General features: G+C 43.4%; 1 protein-coding gene across 1 annotated transcript in view; it reads right to left on the bottom strand.

Moving 5' to 3' along the window:
• The window catches only part of TMEFF2 (transmembrane protein with EGF like and two follistatin like domains 2), a 236887-nt gene that overhangs the window by 87078 nt on the left and 130181 nt on the right, over positions 1 to 19628 (bottom strand). Inside the window, exon 5 of the mRNA XM_054723459.1 lies at positions 14622 to 14718. Coding sequence (XP_054579434.1) covers positions 14622 to 14718 — 97 coding nt within the window. The remainder of the gene's footprint in view (positions 1 to 14621; positions 14719 to 19628) is intronic.

Genomic DNA, 19628 nt, shown 5'->3' with positions numbered 1-19628 from the left:
CCCTAATTTACTGGACAACTAAGCATTCCATCATTTGGCTACAGGTACTTGTCAGTTCTTCAGGTATGATACACAGCCTCAGTCACAGGCTCTTCTTTCACCTGAGAGGACAGTTTCTTTACTTATTCTACCCCAACATCTGCCCTCTAGCATTATGCCATGAAACGGGCGTGGACCTTACAACTACCTTAGACAAATCGGAGGTTGAATTCAAGAACGCCCCCTACCTATCAACCTACATTGCATGCTATTTATCCCTGACACTCAGTATCTTCCTTTGTGTGAAAGTAGGAAATAACTCCTAACTCTCCGCAGTGCTGCACAGGATTAAATGCGACGGGGCACTGGACTGCCACAGATGATGCACGTGGCTTGCATGCTAATAAACACATTTCCTTCTTTGTTTCCCCAAGTGAACTTCTCTCCCTTCTCCACACCTGCAGCTCTTGTGCATCTTGCAAGTTCTCTACTGTCCCCCCAATTTTCTGGGGCATCATGTTCACAAAGTCGGCAAGAGTGTGACCTCAGAGGGTTTAAATCTTGATTTTGACCCTTAATAGCGAAGTAAACTTAGACAAGTTACTTAACACTTTTGTGCCTCACTTTCTTCAAGCTTAACACTGAAATAGTATCTAATTTGTGTGTTCTTGTGAGGATTAAATGAAGTAATAAATGCAAAGCCCTTAGGGGAGTGCAGGGCACACAGGCAGTGCTCATTATTGCTTGGTTGTTATTTTAAAATTATTCTCTCCAACCTGTCAAACCTAATCACCCCGCTGGTCCTGACACTGCCCTTCCCTATACGTAAGCCACGTGTTGCATCCATTATATTGTCTTATTTCCTGTTAAAAAGAAAGACTTCCTAACCAGTAACTTTGCAAGCTACGGTTTTTAATATCCACAGCACGCTACACCAACCCTTCCAGCCAAGGTTATAGAGCAAAATTGGAATTAAACTAAATTACATTTAAAAAATGCAGGACTCCTGCCCTGGTGCACTCAACTTCATTACCCTGTGGTGTTTGGTCCCTCGTGCTGAAGTTTCTCCCCCCTCTAATTCAAACAAAACAAAAACAAACGCATAGATGCTGAGAGCAAATTGGGGGTGGACAGATGGGAGGCAAGTTCGGGGGATGGGTGAAAAGGGTGGAAGGGGTTAAGAAGTACAAATTGCCAATTATTAAACTAGCTAGAGGGATGTGAAGTGCAGCTCAGGAAATATAGTCAAAATATGATGATACCTGTGTATGGTGTCAGGTGGATCTAGACTTACCAGGGGGATCACTTCGTAAGTCATAGGAATGTCTAACCACTATGCTGTACATCTGAAACTAATATAATATTGTATGCCAACTGTAACAAAAATTAAAATATACATTAATAAATAAATACATTTGAAACTGTACTGTGGGTTGGTACAAACAAAACTTGGAGGAAAAAGATGCAATAGATAAATAAGTGGGTTAAAATTTCCTGAAGCTTATACTAATAAAGGACTATAAATCTCAGTATGAGGATTTTCAGAAAACACAGAGTCAAATATACCTAACACATTATTGGTTATTCATTGATTGATTACCTGAGTCAAAATATAAAGAGCAGACTTGATAGTAGAAAGACTTGTAAGTAAATCTATCTCCCAGTTACGTTTTGCATTCTAAACCCATAATCATAATCGTTAGGTCCTACCTTATGATCTACTGGTTTGCGCACTTTTATCTTTTCATTTGTACTTTTTAACCATTTAACAAACTATAATCAAATCAAGAACTTTTGTCATAAAAACTGGATCAGTGTTTCCCCATTTTGCACACACTTTCATGTTCCAGGACAACATAGGACCCTGGCCGCTGCCTCCCTCCGCGCATGAACAAGTTTATCTCTCAATAACTGCTTCGCTTTGGTACCTGCATGAGGGAATTATAACCCTAAACACTTGTATGAAATATTTTAGGGCTTCTGCCTAGTTTCTAGCTGAAATAGCTATAATTAAGAAAGCAGACGATTCCTTTTGTTTTAACCCTGTACTGAGTTAGATGGCATAACAGTGCCGTGTCTGGATATATTTGTTCTGGTCTCAGAGAATTATCTCTGCAGAGTTATAATTTACAGCCATAGAATTTTATCATTGATGCATTATTAAGATCCAATACAACTAATTTTAGATAATTTATAAGCTAGTTATCAAGGAAGCTGTCTTCCATTTCATTAGAAATGTTATTAAAGGCATACAGTATTAATTCTTGTGGAGTTCAGAATTAAAGTACCTTGATACACTAGTTGTCTTTTCTAATTCTACCATAAGAATTATTCCTTTCCTTTTTTCCCCTTGAATTCCAGGATACTCAGAGATTATGTTTGATTAATTATAGCAGTTTCTCTTAGTTTGATTTTTCTTTATAATTATTTCTTCCTATCTCACTTTTCTCTTTCTTCCTTCTCCTCAACATTGTTTTACTAGTCACTTCTTGAATTTCTTCTGATTTAAATAGCTTCATTGTGTTTTTATCTTTTGCCATTGCTGCCCCACATACTTTACAGGCCCTTCTATTTTTCTGTGCTTTCTAAGGAGATGACTAGTCAATAGAAAAAGTGCATTTCTGTTCATTTCGGTCTGAAGGTTTAAGTCCAGAGTGGTAAATGCTGCTTTCTGGACACAATAGAGCATCTCTTCTAACGTAAACATGCCTTAGTGGGAATCTCAGTCCAAAGGGAAGAGAGGATCAATGCCGCTGGGACCACCGAGGAGGCTGCAGAGCTGGTATTTACAGACACAGTGATAACTACGTACGGTGTCGGGGGGCACTGGACTTATCGGGGGTTCCCTTCATAGTTATATAAACGTGTAACCTCCATGCTGAATGCCTGGACCGGATATAACATTGTATGTCAATATTTGCTGATATCTGAAGTCAAAGTCATCATGGAAATCATATTTCCCATATTTTACTTATGAATAAAAACAGTTAGCTCTGGCATAAGGAAAGGCATATACATTAATGGAAGAGAATGAGAGTTCAAAAATAAACCCTCATATACAGGGTCAATTGTTTTCTACAAGAATGCCTGTATATATGAGAAAAAAATAATCTTTGGTATTGGAACACCTGAAAATGTTTTGGGAGCCCACGCCTCCCTCCATATGCAAAAATTTACTCTAAATTAATCACAGATCTAAATATAAGAGCTAAAACTGCAAGTCTTATAGGAGAAAATACAGGAGTAAATCTTCGTGACCTTCGGTTAAGCAAAGCCTTCCTAGCTATGAAACCAAAAACACAAGCAACAGATGAAAAGACAGGCAAACTGGAATTCGTAAAAATTAAAAATCCATGTTCTAAAGGTACCATCATACAAGTGAAAAGACAACTCCACAGGAAGAAGAAACTATTTGCAAGTCATATATATTTGGCAAGAGGCTTATACCTATACTATATTATTAAAAAGCTCCTACAATGCCATAACAAATAGGTAAATAACTCAATTAAAAATGGGCAAATGATCCAAATAGATATTTCTCCAAAGAGGTGATCCAAATGATCAATAGAGGCTCAACATCATCAGCCATCTGGAAAGTGCAAATCAAAACCACAGTTAGATGCCACTTCACACCTACGTGGAGCACAATACTAAAAGAGACGGCAGTAACAAGTACTGGCAAGGATGTGGAGAAATTCGGATCCGCGTGGACTGCTGGTGGAAATATAAAATGATGCAGTGAATCTGGAAAACAGTCAGCAGATCCTCAAAGTGAATCGTAAGTTTACCATTTAACCCAGCAAGTCTACATTTAGGTCTATACCCAAGAGAAAAGAAAACACATGCCCTCCTTGGTCACACACAGAAACCTGGTACACGAATTTTCATAACCGCAGTATGCATCGTAGCCCAAACTGGAAACAACCCACACGTCAATCACCTGATAAATGAGTAAACAAAACATAGTATATCCATATAATGGAATATGTTCTGCAAGTCTTAAGCATAAAATGCCATACATGCTACAATACAGATGAACCTTCAAAACACCGTGCTAAGTGAGAAAAGCCAAGCACAAAGGACCACAGACTGAACGGTCCCATTTATATGAAATGTGAGAACAGAAAAATCTATAAAGTGGACTAGTGGTGGAGGAGGGAAACATGGGGGGCGGGGGAAGGGACTACTAATGCCAAGTTTCTGGAATGATGAAAATATAAAATTGATTGTGTTGACCGTTTCACAACTTAGTGAATATATTAAAAACCATTGACTACTTTAAATGAGTGAGTTTTATGTGAATTATAATATGACTGCAGATCTACTTATTCTCTATCCATCTATCAAACACCTATCTATCTACATAATGTAATGTGTCTATCAAAAACACACACAAAAAACAGGGGTCCAGGAAAATGATGATTTTATCCAAAATGAGAACTCAGACAGACATGAGCAGAGTGGGAAGGATAAGCCAGGTATGGACGGTCACCAGGGCAAAAGCCCCAGGTGCCTAGCAACGTGCAGGGCAGGACCTTGCCCCCAGGGCCATTCCTCCCCTAGCACACCGCAGGTCATGCAGTTCAGACCCTCCTCTGACCTTTCCCCCCTCGGCATGTCGCTAGGTAGACGCCCTTGGAGGGGAAGCAAGGGGGCCAGAGAACAGCCTCCGTGACTCCTTGCATGCGCACTCCCTGAAGCATTAAGCTCTAGAGATAACATCTAGGCCTCAGTTGTTTCAGCTCCAGGCCCAGAAGGACAGGAAGGCCAGTGGGTCGACGCCATGGCTGACATCAGGACCAGCTGCATTGCCTCACGACCGCCTGCCTGGCCCTGATCAATCAGTAGAGACCATGATCCTGAAAGGACACACCTGGAAAGCTGATGAATATTCTATTGTGATCTTCCCCTGAGACCTCCCCTGAAATCCCTGCCTTTGGGAAACATAAAAAATACCACTTAAGACAAAGGACTCACTGCATTTTTTTCTCTTCTCTCTTCTTTCTCCTCCTCTCTCCCCCTCTCCCTCCTCTCCTCTCTCTCTCTCCTCTCTCTCTCTCCTCTCTTCTCTTTTCTCTTCTCTTCTCTTCCCTTCTCTTCTCTTCTCTTTTCTCTCCCCTTCTTTCTCTTCTCTCCCCTTCTTTCTCTTCTCTTCTCTTCTCTTCTCTTCCCTTCTCTTCCCTTCCCTTCCCTTCCCTTCCCTTCCCGTCTCTCTTTTCTCTTCTCTCTCTGTGACCCTCACTCACCCTGTGTGTCTGCGTGTTCTCTCTCCATAGCCATGTGGCCTTCTGCCTGGCCGCACAGACTCCGAACAAGGCTCTAGGTGGAATCCTGGGCACAGCAGCAAAGCAACAGATTGCAGCCTGGAACGCAGGCTCAGCTTGACAAACGCTGGGCTGAACCAAGCTCTCCCAGGGCGCAGGACCCCGGACATGGACTGCTGCTGCCCTGATGTCCCACGGCCGGACAGATGGACGGGGACATCGGGGGGGCATCTTGTTTGTTCTGCTTCACAAGAGAATCTTGCCACCGGACCGCCTCCTCCCTTGCGGGTCCCTTGAAATGCTTTTCCTCATGACATTACAAGAACCCACTTCTCCTGGAAACAGGTATACTGATCGGTACGGGGCGTCCCCCCCGCCCAAGTCTGACTGTTCAATGTCGCTCTAATGCAGACAGCTTTATTGCATTTCATTTTTCTCAAATCAACAAATTTGCTAGAGAAGAAAAATGATATTCAAAATATTAAGTTGTATACTTTCATTAAATATATGATTTATTTCATTGTCATAATTAATACTTGGATGTTATATTTGAATGTCTTAAAGTACCACACTTGTGATATCTATGTATATTACAGAAATGCATCACTGTTTTATTTTTGCTAATGCGAAGCTAATATTTTATTTCATTTCTTACTTTTGCTTTTCCCCCAATTGCTACGTTATGCACTTCTCCCTGATGTTCACCTCTCAATGTCTGCTGAGTCTGGGCACTTATGGCTAGCTGGAACCTGGTATTGCTTTTATTGCCCTGGGTAATATCATTTTGATTGTAGAAAGCTCATTTTAGGATGAGCTCTGAGAAGAGGGTAAACTGCTGTGTCAAAGACACAGGAAAGACTGCAATGAATTAAAAAGAGCCTTTAGAAAATCGTCTATCCCGAGGGCATCATCCCCATTTCTTAAGTTTCATTCCTAGCTTAGTGATAACTGGATGAATGGATGCAATTTAACTTTGCACTGGGGGGCGGGAGGGACTAGAAAAATCAGATATTTGTTTTAATTTATTTTGTTCTTTGTAGTAAAAAAAGCATTTAGATTTTCAGCAGTATTGATTTTTTGAGTGGGTGTTGCACATAATCTTACGATTTGTTCAATCACTTGTTAGATATTACACATCCTGCTTGTTAGGGAAATGTGTCTGGAATACCCCGATGTGGGCTGCCAAGGTGGGCTTGCTAATTTTTTTTAATTATTATTTTTTATTATTTATTGATTGAAGTATTACATATGTCTCCTTTTCCCCCCATTTACCTCTCCCCGGCCACCCTCACCCCCCAGCACATGCCCTCACTCCCCTACAGTCTGTGTCCATTGGTTTAGGCTTATAAGCATGCATACAAGTCCTTTGATTGATCTCTTACTACCACCACCCCTCGCCCCCCTCCCTTCCCTCTGAGGTTTGACAGTCTGATTGATGCTTCTCTGTCTCTGGATCTGTTTTTGTTCATCAGTTTATGTTGTACCTTATATTCCACAAATGAGTGAGATCATGTGATATTCATCTTTCTCTGACTGACTTATTTTGCTTAGCACAATGCTCTCCAGGTCCATCCATGCTGTTGCAAATGGTAAGAATTCCTTCTTTTTTTACTGCAGCATAGTATTCCATTGTGTAGATGCACCCCATTTTTTAATCCACTCATCTGCTGATGGGCACTTAGGCTGTTTCCAAATCTTAGCTGTGGTGAATTGTGCCGCTATGAACATAGGGGTGCATATGTCCTTTCTGATTGGTGTTTTGCTCATTTGTTGTTTAGCTGAACCAACACATACAATATGTTGCTATTTGAAGTAAACCACTGACCAGAAACAGTTTTACCCAACTTAAACCTCCTTTGGGAGGGCAGATTCTTAGTAAATAAGGCTTATGCCTCAGAAATCTACTTGTTATGAATCCTTTGGCTACAGACAATGGAAATGGTTTTGGTACACACGCTATTTAGTCTCTCGGAGTTAACCAAGAAACATGTCTAACGTTGAGTTAGAGAGGATTTAGGTTTTGGTATATTTTTTAGATCACAGTGTGAGGACAGCACTCTCAAATTCATTTGTCTTAAAAAAAAAGCAAACATTTAGGAAGGGTCATTAGAATTTGGACCACAGAAGTTCTGTTCAACTATAAATAGAGTATTCACAAATTTGTTCAACATTCATAATAATCTCCAAACTCAGCCTCAAGATTAAGTAAAAAATTTAAAAGTAGAGACTTTATGGACATGTCAAATATGATCAGACTCATTAGAAATACATGTATACATACACATACGTGCACGTGCACACGTGTACACGTACATGGAAGGAAAATATACAGTGGGAATCTTGGAATGGTGGGATGACATTGTAATAGAGTTTTCAGATTTCTATTCTCTTCAAATTTCTATGACAAACATGTACAACTTTTATAATCAGAGAAAACTATAAAAATTCAATTTCAGTGTAATCATCAAACATGGGAAATAAGAGGCGTGGCATCGTATTTTTAAGTGACACGAAAAAAGATACAGCATTGCCACTAAGATAAGACAACCCCCTGGCGTATGGGCCACATTTAGTTGCCATTTAACTGGGCGGTTCTTTTCTCTTCCTATATATCTTGTAATTTCTATTCTTGCATTTGTCATACTCCCTCCTTTGCCACTTGGAAAGGGGCATGTAGCCCGTTAGTCCCAAAGGCAGCCAAGAATGAATCCCACCTTGCTTAGCCGACGGCTCACAGATCAGTGACCTCGCTCTTCTGGGCCCCTCAGGGCTCGGCGTTTGCAACCCCCCCTGAAATACTGCGATGGTGACACACCAGCATCGCCGACAGGGGGACTGTCACAATGGCCAGTCTCTAAACCTGTGTAAACATCTGAAAACTATCGCTAGTTACAACAAATAAAGAATGCTCACCCTGGTCCATAGTCAGGGTTGCATTGCCATTTCAAAACAAGCAACTTCAAGTTGAAGCTGCTCAAAATAACCACATTTTGGTGAAGATATGTCTGCTCTCTGCAGCCTCTTGGCTATTTTCAATCTAATTGGCACACACATAGTCCTAAGAAGGCTATTTTCCATAGGAAATTGTGGAGAGTGGTCCAGTGATTGGACAGGATCAAGCCTTGGACTAATGAGAAGGCACAGTCCTCTCGTGGCAAAGCCACGTGCAAGTCCCAGCTCAGAGGGCAGAGCCCTCCCAGCACCACTATAGCCGGAGGCTATGGTTGTAAGCTTGAACCTGTGGTCCGAACACGTGGTCCCACATGCCTGAGTGATGTGGGCTTGACGGAGTTCAGGTGCATGTCACTGAGTGGACTGGAACATTGATAACGTCCTGACCACGCCCTTTGCCTCGTGGGACCTGCCTACAAAATAAAAACACGGCTTGTGGGCGCTGTCGCTGTCTCTCTGTCAGAGCAGCAGTGTCCCACCCGGCCCCAGCTTTCATTCTCTTGTCTGTCTTTCCTCAATCCTTCACCGCCCCCCTCAGGTTCACCCTTGGCCGTGCTGGTGCGGCACAGAAAACAGTTCAATATCTCTTAAAAAACAAAAATTTTTGTGGGCAAATGGAAGCTTCGAAGGAAAGAGAGGTGTCTTTTCCCGTCACACCCCACCCATCTGTACAAACAGACAATACTGTGGCCATTTCTCAGGTGACAGCACGGCCTTCTTGGGGGTGGGGGTGAGGAGGCAGGTCCCGGAGGCAGGAATCTCAGCACCGAGAAGGTGATCTCCTACAGCCTTGCATCCAACAGAACCCTCGGATCTTCCAGCCCCGTGGTCGGCAAACTGTGGCTCGCGAGCCGCATGCGGCTCTTCGGCCCCTTGAGGGTGGCTCTTCCACAAAATGCCACGGCCTGGGCGAGTCTACTTTGAAGAAGTGGCGTTAGAAGAAGTTTAAGTTTAAAAAATGTGGCTCTCAAAAGAAATTTCCATCGTTGTCCTGTTGATGTTTGGCTCTGTGGACTAACGAGTTTGCCGACCACTGTCCTAGACAGACCTGTGTCCTGTTGTTGTGCGTGTTTTCATTCTCTCCGTGAGTGAAATGTTAGAAGCCAGAACCGATCAGGTCACCACATGTATGGTTCTCAGGCGAAGAGCACAGGAAATCGCTAAGAGGGAAACAGCCGGGGGAGGCTGACTAAGCTCTTGGTCCCCAAAAGTCTGTGCCTGCTCAGCATCCTCTTCTTTAGATGCCCCCCTAGGCAGCCCGGCCCACCTCCTTCGTACCTAATAGAAAACACTGGAAACCTTCCAATCACAACACAGTCTTTTGTTCCATCTTCGGCAGCAGCCGTTTTTAAGGGCACCCCTTTCTCTATTTTCTACATCGTCCCTTTCCACTCATCATGCAAACGCACTCCAGCGGGGACCTCAGGCCCTGCTTGCTTACGGGGATGGTGAAATCCAGGGCCGAGGGTCGTCCGCGGTCATGGCCCGGCTCTGATGTTCCCGATCCCCCCCAGTCCCCCGTGCATTAAAGGTGGGAACCCTGCCAGCCACACACGTCCTCCCAGCCGCAAGGAGCCTCCTCAGATCAAAGGCACATGAGGTGAAAGGCCTCAGACGCAAGGAACGCCGACTCCCGCACCCCCTTCAGCTCCGGAACATCAATGAGGCAGAAGGAAACAGACGCCCATTCATTCTCTCCTCTGAACCCGTTTCTCTGCAACGACTTTGTTTTCTCCTTTCTCACCCTCGCGGCCCAGCTCGGATATTATGCACGAAAACTGGAAAGCATCGCTAATGTCTCTAAAAGAAAATAAATGGCTGCTTGAGGAATTAATAGCTATGAAGCCGCTGTGCCTTTGCTAATGGAGCCTGAGAGCATGCGAGAAGAACAGGAGAGCGGAGTTAAAGGGAAGGAGACTCTACAGCCACGTGAGAAGCACACACACAGCATCATCGAGCCGGCCCTCCAGGCCACTGTCACCGGCCGCCTCTGCTCCTACACCGGGGCCCTCCCGGGGTCCATCCCGCCCCCCGGACACGGGAGGCACGCAGGCAGCTTCCTGCCCAGCCGTTCCTCGGATCAAACCCAGCTACCGACTTTATTCTTTTATTAAATCAAGAATCAACCCCTGGGCGCTGAACTACCTCTGATCCACGGGACCGATGGAAAGTTCCAGGCTAATTACTTCTTAGGAGTAGTTCCCAGCGCCAAGAGTTCCTGCTGACCTACTTTGGACTTCCTGGAATAATTTATCAGGGAAGATAATGAAGGGAACACAAAGCTGTTTCTATAACCAACCAAGTATCAGAGATGCGTGTTGAGACCACACGGTGGTCTCGGTGTATCAGATGGGGCTGTATTCCTCTGCGGCCAGCCCGTCGTATCATGTCCCAGTTACTTACCTGCTATTCTTTTTCTTTATAAACTATTTTGACAGGATGTATTTGAGAGTCTCTTTGATGTGGAAATGTATCTGTTTTGACTTTTCTTTTCAGTCTAGATATAGAGAAAAGATCTTTAAGCCTTTCTTTTCATTTCTTCTTTTTTAAATGTTTTTAATGATTTCAGAGAGAGGAAGGGAGAGGGAGAGAGGGATAGAAACATCAATGATGAGAGGGAACCATTGATCAGCTGCCTCCTGCACACCCCACACTGGGGATGGAGCCTACAACCCAGGCATGTGCCCTGTCCGGGAATCGAACTGTGACCTCCTGTCCATAGGTCAACGCTCAACCACTGAACCACACTGGCCGGGCTCATTTCTTCTCAACCCCGGCCCCACAAACAAGCCACATACCCCCTCCCTTTGCAAGGTGTTCCAACGATTTTGAAGTCAATGCTACGTGAGAGACTTACATGAGTTTACAAATCACATGTTTTCCCCAAATAAAGGTATTAAAGTGTAAGTAAAACATTAGGACACGGTTTATCAACGCCGCCTCTAATTAGTATTTTTTTCTCCTTTTCTCTACTCTCCTTACTCCTCTCTCCCTTCTCATTGATTTTTTCTTCCCCACATCCAGTGAGGCCTGCTTCTCAGCGAGAAGACTATGGAAACAAGGTCAGCGGACCGTGCTGGCTTCTGACTCCAACCCAGACCCATCCCCGCCTGGGAGGGGCGGCGCCCTGTGCCCAGCCAGCCTCAGTCCTGGGCGGGATGTAAAACACTCATGTCCCGGGCGGGTTCTCATGCTGCAGGTGCAGTAACGACCTTTCTTCTCCGTAGTCCTTCTTCACGGCTTGTTGGGACTCGGTAATGCGGGCTGAGGAGCTGGGTGGGCATGAACCTGCGGCTGGGTTCGCGTCGGAGCGGAAGATAACGCAGAGCACCGAGCGCATTCCCGGCGGCCACACGGCATGTGCGGGGCTTCACGCACCGGGGAGCCGGCCGTGGCTTCACCCCAATCAGTGGCACCTCAGAGCTCCCTGAATCGGTGATGGATGCGGGTCAGGCCACTCCCCTACCGCTTCCCAGCTTTCTCTGTAGCCTCTTCTCCCACGCTGTCTGCCTGTTTATTTCACTCCTTGTCCTCCGGCTCCCTCCTCCACCCTTCATGGCCACCCCTAAATACAATGCGTTCACAGACAAAGGCATTTATGCAAATGAACACTAACACGCTTATCACTGCAGCTCCCTTCCTCGCTGCTGGCCGTGGACACGGTAAGGACCTTTCATTTAACCGCTAACAGCTCTTCCCTCCTGCTTGGCTCCCTCCCCTGCCGCCCCCTACCTGCCCCGCTCTGCCACTTAGCCGCTGGGGGGGGCTCGCCTTAGTCCCCCTTCGGAGCCGGTCCTGTCTGGGGCTGGGGGTGTAGAGATGCCCTTAGCCAGGAGCTAACTGACGCAGCATCCAGGCAGCACGCTGACCCCTGACCTTGGCATTTCTCTCTGAGGTCCAGGTGCTGGCCCCACCCCTGGTTCCTACAGCAGCCCCTGCAAGCGGGTGTCTCCCCAGCGTCCCCCCATCTGCCCAGTTGGGTGCCTTTCCTGGTTGGTAACCCGTTCCTCGCCGACTGAGGGTCTGCCCTGCCCTGCCCTCTCCGTGGTTTTGAACCGAGTTTCTTTTTCTAAGTCCAGGCGCCCTGGGCCTTGCCTGTACCTCCCTGCACCGCCTGCCTCCAGGCCATGGGCACCGCCCCGTCACCGGCTCTCACCCTGTGGGTCCTGAGTCCCGCGATCTGGCCATCATGGCCCTCTCATGACTGCAGACAGGACAGGGAACAGTGAGATTTTAATTGCGTCTTCGCTTGAGCTGTTAGGCTAACGCCCTCGGTGACTTGGAGCTCAGAGCTTCATCTCGGCCCTGCCGCTTAAACACTGGAAAACTAACGCAGCGCCCTCGCTGGAGAGCGAGACCATAAAGGAAGACACCCCGGGCTTCTCCTGAAGATAACTGAGAGAAATGCGCCCACAAATGAGCCAGCCCGAAGTAAGCAGTCCCTAATCTCCACCTGTTCCATCTCCGCCTGCTCGCTCAGCTCAGCTCATGTCTCAAATCTCTGCACTTGTAAAGGGGACGATGTCACTAAGATGATCACGAGCGAGGGGAGAAACCAGGGGAATGGAAAGTCTTAAGAAAAAATCAGGGACCCATGTAAATTTTTTAACAGTAAAGCATTGATAGCAAGATTTCTAACAGCTTTAAAAATAATGTTCAACTGCAGATGCAGTGACAAGCAAACATTAAACATGAGATCTTTAAAAAGTGTATTTCCTGTCAGGGTGTCTTAACATACAGAGCCCTAACGCATCTGGGGAGGAGTAAGTAAGATTCTAAGTCCCACTTTTCTGGAACACGGAGTCTCTAATTTACCCCGCGAGCCCCAGCGCGCCCAGCTGGAATCCTCAACTTCATCTGCACTCAGACATTTTTAAAGATTTTAAGCGCAGACTGTTTCACTCTTGCCAAAATTATGTTGCCTTCGTTTCCTCTTCTTGTCCCTTAAATTGTCCCCTCCACCCACAAAAGTGTGGTCAAAATGATTCCTCTTTAAAAATTGAGATATAGTTGATATATAATATTGTATAGGTTTAAGATGTACAACAGGCTGATTTTTTACACTTTTATATTGCAACCAGAGACCCAGTGCATCGATTCATGCACTGGTGAGTCCCTCGGCCTGGCCTGCACCCTCTCACAATCCTGGACCCCTCTGGGGATGTCAGACTGCCAGTTTCGGCCCAATCCTGGCAGGTCAGGCTGAGGGACCCCACCGGTGCACAAATCCATATGCATATAAGATCTTTGGTTAATCTCTTCCTGCCCTCCCCCTTTCCCTCTGATATTCATCAGTCTTTTCCATGTTTCCAAGCCTGTGCGTTGAGCATCTGCCCCTGGTGGTCAAAGGGTCACTTAGGCATCTATCTATGTATCTATCTATCTATCTATCTATCTATCTATCTATCTAAATAGATATATAGATAGGATTACCACCACGTTAGCTAAAACCACCATCCAGTCACAGAATCACCACCGCTTTTATTGGTGAGAGCAAGTAAGATTTACTCAGTCACTTTGATCAAAATGAGTGCTAAGAGCTCCAGGCAAGCACGGGCGCATTTTGAAGAAAACCAAGGGCACTTGGCTGCTTTCCTGAAAGTTAACAGGTAAAATCCAGTGAGGGAGAAAGGGAGAAGGAAGAGGGAGAGAGAGAGAGAGAGAGAGAGAGAGAGAGAGAGAGTGAGAGAGAGACAGAGAGAGAGTGAGAGAGAGAGAGAGAAAGACAGAGAGAGAGGGAGAGAGAGAGGGAGGCTGTCTCATTCCACTGTCACAGCACAAAGACCTCCTCTGGATTCTAGGCTGGTCACTCTGGGAATGATCAGGGCAGAACCAAACACATGTTCATGCCCTAGAAGGCTAGCATTTTGGGACCCATTCAAAATAAGTATTACTCATTATCGCTTCAGCCTATCTTTACAGGAGAAGCTGCGTATTGCTGGGGTGAAGGGGAAGCTGATCCTAGAGGGCGGCTCCGGTCATTCTTTGCTTTACCATCTTCCCAGTTCAGCTGCCGGCACGCATAGGCAGACCCTTCAGGAAAAGCTCCAGGTCGCCCAGACCCGCCCTTAGAAAGCGGATTAGCAGATGCCCACCGGCTCCTGACCGAGCTTCCTGAGAGATGTTCTGGTAAATGTGACTGTTCTCTCCACCTCTGAACACGGACAGTCCTGGGGAGTCTCTGTGATGGCTTTTATCCCCTATCAAACGAAGCAGACAGCTGGCCCAGCCCAACTCTCAATTCAGCTTCAGAAATCCCCGCCGTTACAATAGCCCTCATATCCTCCCCTCCCCCGCATCCCACCCGCCTTAGGAACTAGATAAGAAAAAGAAATGCCAATCACGTCTTCTTCCGGAAACACCCGAAGGAGTAAAAGGAAGTCAACTTTCACGATTTTGTTGAAAAGCCTCAGGGAGGGCACCTACCAGACATCCTCGGCGTCCTCGTCGCACTCCGCCCCGAACTGGCAGATGTCACAGGTGGACGTCTCCTTCTGGCTGGTCTCGCCTGAGCCTTCGTGGACTGCAGGGGAGAGAGGGAACAAGCCTAACTCAGACAAGTGTGCAAACACCAACACCTCTCAGCCTGTCAGAAAGCGGCTATTTCCCAATGGACCTATTTGCTATCAGGGCTTCATAAGAATGGCGTCCTCAGCTCCTTCCTCCCCTAAATTTAAGGGCAATCTAACAATGACATGCCACCCATTGGACATTTCAGCTTTTTACAAGCAACATAAAACAAATGACAGGGTCTACTGGATTTATGGAAATTCCTTGGCTCATAAATACACCACGTGAAAGAGTGATTTAATGAAAAGGGATTTAGATTTTTTTTTTCCTTGCCTAGAGGAAAAAAATCTAATGTCCACCAGACTGTAAATAAATGCCTAACATTGTCTCATTTCTAAGTTGTATACTTCTTTTTCATTCGCAGGCTTTTATACATAATCTTAAGAATCTGAATGGGCAGCCTTGACTTATTAGATGTATCTTCTTTGTCCTCCCTTGAAATGTTAAGTACTTATAAAGAAAAAAAATGTTAATTATAAATTTCCGGAAAACAGCTTTTAATTGGTTTGTATAATAATTTCTTGATTCTTAAATAAATAGTTCAGAGCCCATCATAGTGATTTCTTCTCTGAGGGTTATGGCCATATATTTCATTTAAAAAATATATATTGTCATCGATGATGATTATTGACATTGTTCTTTCTTCCTCATAAATTAAAAGTACAAAAGTATGCAATTTATAGCCCAATTATAAAAATCAACTGTGCAAAATCAGGGCACATTAGTATAAATCAAGGAAAACTTTCTAGCATTTTCAGTCCAAATAATGAAAATCTGAGCAACACTTTTGAGATAATGAATTATTGTTTACCCAATTAAAAAATAGTTGAAAGCAAAAATGGTTTTTCTTGTAGATGAAAAATTGCCACAACCGAACTACCTCCTAGATACTCTTATTCCTTGGACAGGTCACACACTTAAAAACAGATGTTTACATCAGGGAGATCTTAAAAGTGCACTTCTGCTAAAGGTCAGCATTTTCGGTAGGAAAAGAACACAAACCGTTAAGTATGGCGTGGGTCCTAACTTTATGAACCCCAAAAAGACACAACTTTAACAGAGACATAATTCATTAACACGCACCCTGAACCTAACAAATCCAACCTTACTTATCTCGTTTTAATAAGATACTTTCTCATCGTTTCTTCTTTGTCTATTAACAAGAGTTTTGAACATTTGCAAAAGCAAAGGTCTTTATTCTTGATTTTCTATAATTTTCTGCTTCGCAGAGAAGTGAGACATCTCTGAGAGGACTCTGTTTTCCAGTTTTTCCAGGAAAGATGGGTTTATTTTTTCTAAAGCAATTTCCCCCTGTACTTGATTATTTGCACTTACATTAAAAAATAGGTATGAATGACGACAGATTAACTTCAACCGAAAAAGTATTCATGATACGGTTTTAAACTTAGAAGTCTTGAAAAAAGAACAGGAGTTCCTCCCCAAGAAGAAGGGATTTTGAACTCTGAGAGAACAGACGGCACTTAGCATCCTCTCTGTTCCCCTCACACAGGCAAGGCCATTAGAGAGGCCGTGGGGATGAGCAGGAGGCGGGGGCCTCCCCTCCTGGGAGACGGGGCAGCTGAGCCCGCTCTCTTTATCCCTTTCTTATTATTAATGCAACACGGAAGCTGCTAATGGGAGAGCCTTTTAGTGTCAGCGAGATTCGCAGCTTCCAGACTCTAACCTGCCATCACTCAGGGAACATACTGAGGCGAGGGGACGGTCCTTCAGGAACAGTTACAGCCACTTAGGGCCGCCCCTTCCCTTCCGCAGCTGCGATCCTTCCTTAGGGACCTCCTGGGGGTGACCCAGGGCAGGAATTGTGCTCGCTCACAATTATACACAAAAGTAAGAGCACAAGATACACTGTAATTCATAGGATAATATTCTAACATGTATGATGGTGGTATTATAATTACATATACAGCATTCTTAATAGTTACATGAAGTACATATTACATATATGTGCTATGATATATGTGCTGTACTGCAATAGAGTACCTATGTGTTGTCCTGATAGGAGTTGGTGGAAGTGTTCCCACTTCCCCTACTTCATGAAAGAGTGTGTCTATGACAGCATTATTATTTGATTCTTCATAAAAACTATTTAAATTTTCTATTTTATTGATTTCTGCTCTTATTATTTCCTATGTGTTTAATAGCCAGGGTTTAATTTATTATTTTAATAGTTTCTTAAAATGGAAGAAGTACTTAATTTGACACATTTCTTATTTTCTAATATATATACTTAAACCTATAAATTTCCTCATAAAGACTGCTTTAGCTGCACCTCACAAATATGAATACTGTGCTTTTATGATTTCTGCTCAAAATATATATATATATATATTGTAATAGCCTTTGAGATTTCTTCTCTACTTCATGGATTATTTAGTGAGTGTGTTTTTTCACTTCCAAATATTTGAAGGGTTTTAAAAAGTATATTATTTTACTCATCTATAATGTAACTCTATTATGGTTAGAGAACATGCTCTTTAATTTAAGTCCTTTGATATGTATTGAAACTTGTTTTATGACCTAGAATATTGTCCACCTTCTTGAATAATTCATGGGCACGTTAGAAGTTGTAACCTCTTGTGGGGAGTAATTTTCTGTAAATGTTAATTAGCTTTAAGTAGATGGTTAGTGTTGTTCAAATCAGCTGGAACTGTACCGATTTTTCAATTGATCTGCTACTGAGAACGGAGTGTTAAAATCTCTATCAGTGAAGTGAAATTGTTTCCAGTTCTCTTTTGTTTTGTCTTGTATTTGGAGCTTTGATATTGGGTGCAGAAACATTTAGTAGTCTTATGTCTTCTTAAATAAGTGACCCTTTTCTCATTATAAAATGCACCCTTTGAATCTCTAGCAACATTAGTCATCTTGGAGTCCGCTTTGTTCTGATATGCAGGGCCACACCAGCTTTCTTTTGCTCATTATTTTTATTCTTTTACACCCAACCTGTTTGTTAACATGTTCAAAGTGTGTTACTTGACAGACTCGTAGATACAGAGAGAGGACTGATGGCTTCCAGAGGGAGGGGCTTTGGGTACTGGGTGAAAGAGGCAAAGGGATTAAGAAGGACAAGTCAGTAGCTACAAAACAGTCACAGGGGTGTAAAGTCCAGCATACGGAATAGAGTCAATAATATTATAGTAACTATGTACGGTGCCGGGGGGGAGGGGGTGCTGGGAATATCAAAGGGAACACTTTGCAAAGTATATGACTGTCTAACTACTAGCTGTGCACCTGAAGCTAAATAACATTAAATGAAAACTAATTTAAAAAAAGTGTTTCTTGGAAACATACAGTTGGATCTTGCTTTTTTAATTCAGTCTGAATATGCTGACATCTGATCAGGGCGTTTAGCCCATTTACTTTAATGTAATTAATCGGGGTTATCCTTGTGTTATTACTTCTGTGGTTGCTTTAATGACAGCATGTGTCTTTAAATTCTCCTAAGCCATTACTTCATGAACCTTTAAGAGCTTTATGACAATATGTTTTTAATTACCACTGTTCACTCTTTGCATTCTTATTGTCATCTATCATACCCCCACCTCAGCTGCAAAGCTCAGGTTCCCTTTTAAAGTTAGTTTTACTTAAACAGCCATCCTATCCTTCTGGGCTAATTCAATGGCGAAAGCCAGAGATGCCAGTACTAAGGATGACTCCAGCCTGCTACTGTTAACTGAGTGTTTGACATGCATTTGGTTCCATCTTTTCAAGACTTATCTGTACTCTCACATTCTCCATGGAAGACACCATTGACATGTGACATTTACAGTAGATGACATTATTTTTCTAATTATTTTTTCCACTCTCTCCAATAAATCATTATAAGTTCCTCTCTACAGCCATATGATTTGAGTTCCACGCTATCACCACTGGTCTCATGCTTTCCTTTTGCTACTGAAATGTGAGTGGAAGTGAGAAGCTACAGAAAAGCCATCACGTGGAATTCTACTTTCTTGCCCCTTCCCTTTGCATAAAAAGACACATTCTAGAAGGAGAGCTGTCCCTTCAACCAATCCAGACGGAGGACCCCAGCCGTGGGAGCAAGACTTTTGCTGCTGACACTGCAGCCTCTGAGGGTTTGAGGCCGTGTGTAACCATGGCTTTACCTAGTGAGGGATGACTAATAAGACCTGAGTTAATGTTATCAATAACGTCTAAGAAAACATACTCTCACATCATTTTCACATCTCAGATTTTGATTGCATTACGTTTCTACACAACCTTAGATCTGCTTTTAATTTTCTCCAAGTCTTCCTTCACAATTTTACTACTTCTTTTCCATACTAGCATGTATTGTACAATATTTAAGGTGTTTCTTCTGTTATATTTTCATTTTTCCCAACAGAACACTACCTTTCCCAATCTCTGCATGATTCCCAGTTTTTTTTTCCTCTGTGTAGATATATAAGGTGCCATTCAAATTAAGCAGAGAATAATCATTTAACATAGTACAAAACATAAATGAATAGAAATCTCCACATGCATCATGCCTGAAATAAAGTACGTGGTCCTAGAAATTATCAGATTTTATCAACAAAGAGAATGAGATTTCTAAGCTTAAATATGAATGACCCATAGATACTGGTTCCATACTCTTTAAATTACTACAAAGTTGAGAAAAAAACATATATACAAATTTTATGCAGACCTTAATCGGAACTTTTTCAAAGTTTAGAAGGCATTTTTCTCTTTCTACTTTAGAGTCAATACCAATCTAGTAGTCAGTGTTTTTTTATTAAATTAATTCTTGGTAGACTTTTCATTTTTCCACTTTATTTATATAGATAAAGGATTTTTCAGTGATGATATTCAATGACCTGTTGTAACTAAAATTACTTTGATAAT

Source organism: Eptesicus fuscus, chromosome 11, assembly GCF_027574615.1.
Source record: "Eptesicus fuscus isolate TK198812 chromosome 11, DD_ASM_mEF_20220401, whole genome shotgun sequence".
NCBI lineage: Eukaryota > Metazoa > Chordata > Mammalia > Chiroptera > Vespertilionidae > Eptesicus > Eptesicus fuscus.
Note: the sequence above shows the minus strand (reverse complement) of the source record. Positions and strands in the feature narration are given on the sequence as shown.